Source organism: Lissotriton helveticus, chromosome 6 (genome assembly GCF_964261635.1).
Source record: "Lissotriton helveticus chromosome 6, aLisHel1.1, whole genome shotgun sequence".
Taxonomy (NCBI): domain Eukaryota; kingdom Metazoa; phylum Chordata; class Amphibia; order Caudata; family Salamandridae; genus Lissotriton; species Lissotriton helveticus.
In genome coordinates, this window is record NC_136067.1 from 1282309129 (window position 1) to 1282315925 (window position 6797).

General features: G+C 41.3%; 1 protein-coding gene across 1 annotated transcript in view; it reads left to right on the top strand.

Moving 5' to 3' along the window:
- Positions 1-6797, top strand: part of LOC144762682 (uncharacterized) — a 212630-nt gene that overhangs the window by 76264 nt on the left and 129569 nt on the right. Inside the window, exon 2 of the mRNA XM_078647925.1 lies at positions 6432-6673. Within this exon, the coding sequence (XP_078504051.1) occupies positions 6432-6673 (242 nt within the window). The remainder of the gene's footprint in view (positions 1-6431; positions 6674-6797) is intronic.

Genomic DNA, 6797 nt, shown 5'->3' on the forward strand with positions numbered 1-6797 from the left:
CAATGACTGGCCACTAAAATCGTGGAATGCCTACTCAAAGCGTGTAAAGAAATCCGACACCGATTCATCTGCCTTTTGCTTGCAAGACGCTAATACAGTCCAATCTATCTTTTTAGTGGGAATAATCGTTTTTAACTTTACTATTATAGCTGCTGGAAGATCTAATATTAACTGACATGGTTTCTGTGCGGGTTCTCTTTCTTCATCTAATTGTTCTAAATCTTTCCATAATGCCCCAAAAGTCGCACAATCATCAACTTTACGCACAGTTCTCCACATACCAGGGGGTAATATCAATCCGAAAAACAGGTCAATATCGGGCAGAGTCATAGTACAAGAGTTAATAGCACCCTCAACTTCCTCATAAAAGGCTGCTGGATTCTTTCGTGGATCAGGTAATGCTGTTTCAAGGGCCATGACATCTGCTCTATTCCAAGGAGTATAAACCCAATTATAGTAATAACAACTGTTGAGGTCTTTTTGGAATTCCAGATCACTGGGCGCACACCTGGGTAACCGCTAGATAATGGAAAGCAAGAGTAAATGGTGTAGGCAAAGGGGCGAGTGGTAATACCTCACAACCACTCAGAAAGACCAGAACAACTGGTCAACAATGAATATGAACAACTGTGCCCCTGCACTAACACAATATGTGGAAAGCTTCAAGAGTTTGAATAAGATTGTATTCATGCAATAGTGACATATAGCAAATCAATCTAAACAGATAGTGGAGGTACGTAATTCAGTGACAGATGGTCGAGTGAGACGGGTAAGTCAATTAGTAGTCTGTAATTAGAGTGTCCATTTTCTGTTTATTGTTCCGTTTCAAAAGCCAAAACCCAATTATAAACAAAGTAACCCTTCACATCAGTAGAATTTTTATCGTCGCTAGTTCCTGTACCTCTAGGAGGAACATAGAAAGGTACGGCTTCCCGCATAGGTCTCACATGAACTACAACATTCTTATCTGTTTCGGGAGTAGAAGCTCGTGCCATGTTAATCCGGGATGTTTGTGCAGCTGCTTCTGCTGTCTTTTTCTCCTCTCGCAAACAGACTGCATAACCAAACGTCTGATTGTATCAGCCACCTGAGAGAAAACAAAAAGACCATCACGCAGTTGCTTATAATCATTTGGTATATCAACGGGCTCCAATTCTTCTGAATATTTCCTAAACCGCTCAAGGACTTCTGGGGCAAAAACCTCAGTAAAATATATTTGCTCCCTTTCAAGCCAATCCTTTATCCTATCTAATAGGTCAGACGCAGGGGCAGCACTACGAACGGCTTTGCGAGCAGCAGTGGACAACATAGAACGAGTTTCTCGTGCTTTGTCCTGGTCTGTAGGAGAGTCCTCATCTGAGTCATGAGGAGCAGAAGGAAGAGTATACGGAGGTGGAGAATGATCTAACAAGAGAGAATCATCTTGGGGTTTATTAAGAATAGGATAAAGAGGTCTACGAACAGCGTATTGGCCATTTACCTGTAAATGACGCTCCCTATCTTCTCTCTCTTTAAGTTCTTTCATTTCTTTATTTTTCATTTCTAATGCTTTCGCATGAATGCTCTTACACTGTTCTTTTTCAATCAAGGCTTTCTCACGCTTCATTCGCTCACGCACTTCTTTCTCCCACATTCGTACACAGTCAAACATGTCTTGTTTAGCCTTTCGCTTAAACATTCGTTGTTCCACATACTGAATCTTTCGCAAATCAAATGACCCATGCATAGGCCAACGCAACTCAGGATCCTTACGAGTATATTTATTCCATAACGTGCTGTACATTATAGAAGAAATACCATATTTAATATACATGTCCCTATTAGGCGTCCCCTCCGGGGGGCCAGTTGTGCTTCATCGAGTCTCAAATTGGTACCAATACAAAAGCAACACATCCTACGAAGTGTGCTAGAAACAGGTATGCCAAAAATAGTGCAGAATATGCAGTATTTTAATTAAAGTAGCACTTAAGGTACTGTAGTACATTGTGCTGTTCAAATCAATTCAAAACAGAGAAATTCTCCTCATTGCCTGCCTATATAAATTGCAATTCATATATCAATCACATACAAATCCAAGTTGGCCAACACAAATTCCAAAATTCCAAAGCCACAGTAAGCGTTACTAAACTACCTTACCAATCCCAGGCATCAAAACCAACAGCAAGTGCCGCATAACGACTCTTACCAATCACTTGGTGTCCAGGTTCCAACTGCCAAGTTCTCAAAATCGACCAAATGGTCAACGTATGGCAAATCAACAGAAGAGATCTCAGTCCAGGACCGGCACCACCTGGAGGGTCAGATCAGAAAGAGAGGAAAAAAGCCGTGGTTGTCAAGACACTGGTCTCCTCAGGCAGTGATCGTCCAAAGCGAGATTCCAATCCTCCGTTTCGCCCACTCCTTCGGGCATCCAAGTCGCCGATTAGCCCCACGTGTCGGGCGCCAATTTATGGTGGTGAGCCTCAGCAAGGCCTACCAGTGCAAGGGGTTCACCCTTCTCTGCACAAGTCCTCAGACCAATAGAATAGAAGTTGGCACAGAAACTGGAATAGAAAATACAAAGTGTATTAACCTCATGAGGTGGAACTACATTCACACAACACCCTTCGGTAATGTATGAAGTAGCACACTGAATGGAAGGAGCTTTTATACCCACACAGGGGCTCAAAAGAAGGTGGTACAAGTACAAGAAGTAGGTTTTAGGCACATATAAAGTCATACAGAAAATGCACACTCAACAAACGGGAGGAGCTAACAGTTGCTGATTCTGGTGAACACATCCTGACATTTACATACTAACAGCAGCTGCATGGACAGCTGCAAGCTCAACTGAGCATGTGCAAAGTGGAAGAGGCTAAATATAACCTGTCTCTAGGCAGATTTCGAGAGCAGACAACAGCAAGGTAGGACAGAGCACATGGCACGCACGTGGTAGCACATGGCAAACAAAATAGTTGCCAGAAATACAAAATGGATTCCACAAAACGGACAAGATAGCCTCTAAATACAGGATGGCTTCTGCTAATGCTAACCCAATCGCTGCCAAATTACAACACTATCCTGGCACCCTGCGAAGGGGACCTTGCTCACATGCTGGGGTGGTCAGGGGTGCTACAGTTATGCCCTGTAGCCCAATATACACGGACTAGTGCCTCTTGTTGAAAAAAACCCTGTGCCTATATATTAGCGGACTAGTGCCTTAATATGCTCTTCCCCTTTCTTATGAAAATGCATGAAATAAAGAACAGGCCGGTGGTCATAATTTCGAGCCTTCAATTACATAAAAATCTGATACATAACACAGATACTACATATATTCAAAAAACTATTACTACAAAAAAGAAGAAAAAAGTGCCCATTCCTAAATAGGAAAGTCTCTTTTCTTAACGATGCATAGTGTCAATCCAATGAAGAAAAGGGTAGGGAACCCGTGGAGTTTCTCAATACATGAAGGTGAAGGGTCCCTTCCTTCCCTCCTGTAAGAAACCAAACAAAGAGACAAATTAAAACCAATGTTTTTAAAAACATACACTTATAAATCAAATTTTTCATAATTCTTATACACAGTCAGCAGTACTGAATAAATACATTTGAATTCATTTTCATGGAGATGGGTGGCCAATTTCTCGTCCAAATTATGCCCCCCTGGGAAACGAGTCTCAAGTTCGATAATTCATTTGGACTCTTTCTTTCTCAATGCCAGTTCCCTGTTGCCTCCCCTCTTTACTGTGTTCACCTGTTTGATGGCATAGAATCCGAGGAGTACATTGTTAGACTGATGTTTTTCTTGGAAATGGTGGGCAATAAGATAGTGCAGATCAATGTTTGTAATGGCTCGGAGATGTTCCTGCACCCGTTTCTTTACCATACAGATAGTACTCCCCACATATCACAGTTTGCAAGGACATTCTAAAACATACACAGTGTAGTTAGTACTGCATGTTAAAAATTGTCCTAAAATATGTTTTTTTCTTGAGCCTGGTACCTCTATCTCTTTAAGCATGTGGCTTGTTTTACACGCTCTGCAATGTCCACATGGGTAAAACCCTTTTAAATTGTTAACATTGCAGCCTGTGGTTTCTGAGATGTCCCCTTTCACCAAAATGTCTCTAAGACTCCTCCCTCTTCGGTATGTGACTTGAGGTCTGTCACTAATGCAGGGACCAATAATATTGTCAGCTTTGAGTATTTTCCAATTGTCAATCAGTACTTTCCGAACTTTCTTAAAATCCTGGTTAAAGGTAGTGATCACCCTAGTCCTACCTCACTCTGGGATATTCTCTGCTTCTCCTCGAGAGTACTTGACCTTGTCGTGTCTTTCACTTTGTTCACTGCTTTGGTAAGGATCCATTCAGGATACCCACGTTCTCTAAATCTAGTTACCATCCTTGCTTGTTCTACTTCATATAGTTTATCTGCGCTGCAGTTTCTTCTCGCCCTCAGTAACTCTCCATACGGTATACTCCATTTGAGTGTCTCTGGATGAGCACTGAGGGCGTGAAGGAGACTATTCCCTGCAGTTTCTTTCCTGTGGAGGCTTGTAGTGAGTTTGCCTTCGTGTATAATCAAGAACTTCATTAACATGTACCTAATAACTTCACTGTATATATGTATATATCACCAATAAGTATAGGCAAAATGATCAAATATTTGAGAAGTGTAACAAGATAGTAATCTAGTATTATCCATAATGTCGAGCGAATGTGAACTTTGGTGACAAACAACCTTGAAATGATAGTTATATAGGCACTCAGCCATCATTGACTCAAAAGACACTCAGTCCTTATCATATATGAAACATGCATCAATTGGTTGCAACTGCTTGCACCGTGGGTAATCATGCTTAATGATTCTTAATAGCATGTGTTCATATAGAAATAGCGCCTAATTACATCATGGCAGCTGTAAACACGCCCTTCAAGTGTGAAATAATCACCAGGTTCCAAAAGTTAGACATTTGGATAGGCTCTATATGAGCCATTGGACTAATAACACTACATAGCCCATAATGCATCATAACTAGCATGAATGGGGACTCTGTATAAAAAACAAACATAAACAATGGACAAATGTTTGCTACTGTGACCAGGAACCGTGAGGTTCGAAACGCGTAGGTGGGAGAAACCTACAGGCAAATAAAGAGAAATTAATATACTTCAAGAGGAGTGCGGTGTCTTTGTTACAAAAGGTTTTTTGCTGCGGCACATATATATATATATATATATATATATATATATGTACAGGTAATTTTGATCAGCCTCTTTATCCATTTGTCTATCCAAGAATCATTCACATTGTGCTTCCTGCCTCCACTGAACACAGAATACAGCATGAGGGATTAGGTGGTACACTTCATCCGCTATCTGTCTTGCACTGCGAGTGAAGGAGTTTTCCCTTATCACATGTGCACAGTCAGCTGCCAGAAACAAGTGCACTTCAGTGTCATGGGTGACGTGGACTGGCTGCTGAGCCAATTTCTATCTATATTTGTTGCTAAATTGATTTTTTTACATATTGCAGAGGTTTGGAAAAAAACACACACACAACAAAACAATTTAACACTCACCAAGAAGGCCCTATTGGCTTTGCCAATGGTTGTTTATTTTTGTTTTACAAAATCATCAATTTCCGATAAGTTTTGTTTTGCTAAAATTAACTTTGGATGTTTTTGAGTAAATATGTGTTTCTACGGGGTGAAGTAGCTTCGCTTTCTAACATGTTGCAGAGGGTTCATGGCTAAAGTTTTGTAATGGCACTTCAGTTAAGCTTTGAGTAGAGGTGAGCAAAGAATTCCGTTCCGCTGGCGGAGTTTGCAGATTGTTGCCCACTCTACGCTCCGTGTGGAGTGCAGAGTTACAAAACATTTCGGGAAGTGACACGGAAAGGAGTTTTTTTTCTTGAGTGGCTCGTCAACCTTAAGTTCGGGAGTGCGTTCGAGAAAAAATAACGCGCATTGAGAAATCTGCCATTTGCGTTGAGGAAGCTGTTGCCAGAGTAGAATGTCTACTTGAGCGGCAGAAAGCAGCAGCGTCCTTTGGCAGGACACGTAGTGCCGTTCGCGCTGATTTTACAATACGAGATAAACAACTGGTGCTAAAAATCAGGTGAGCAGCGTGACTTAACAGACTTCGCCGCGGAGCACGGCAGAGTTTTTCTGGCACTTCACGGAGTTCCGCTGAGTACATAGTAGCTGAACATATATTTCAGGGATCAGCAGAGTGTGATTATAGTTTAATAACTAGAATTTGTCTCACAGGTATAGCGCAGAAGTGGATAAAATAGACCCCAAAGTCAGTCGGCACGTCACACTAATGATAAACATCTAGAATGTTGCTAGCGCATTCCATTCACCCAATGCTTTTCTGTATCAAGCAGATTCAAACCCTAAGTTCAACATATTTTAATTCAGCATTACTGTGTATCTATTTTAGGTTAGCAAATGTAATTATCGTATCTGGAGAACAGACTCCTGCGAAGAAGTCCTACGAAGTTATTAAAATGGTAGTACATGAAGGCTTTAATCCAAGAATCCGTGACAATGACATCGCCCTCCTGCTAACATCAGAACCCATTCAGTTTAATGAAGATGTCCAGCCCGTGTGCTATCCCGCCGACCCCGGAATGCAGATTGGCAAAATGAAGAACTGTTGGGCATCTGGAATAGGAGAGAATGGTAAGAGGAAATAGTTTTATTTTAAGTTTATTTTTCAGTGTACAGCCAAACCAACACCTTCCTACATGAGCAGTATTGCCTGTCCTGGTAAGAGACGTCATCTACAAGGCTAATTAATGGATCG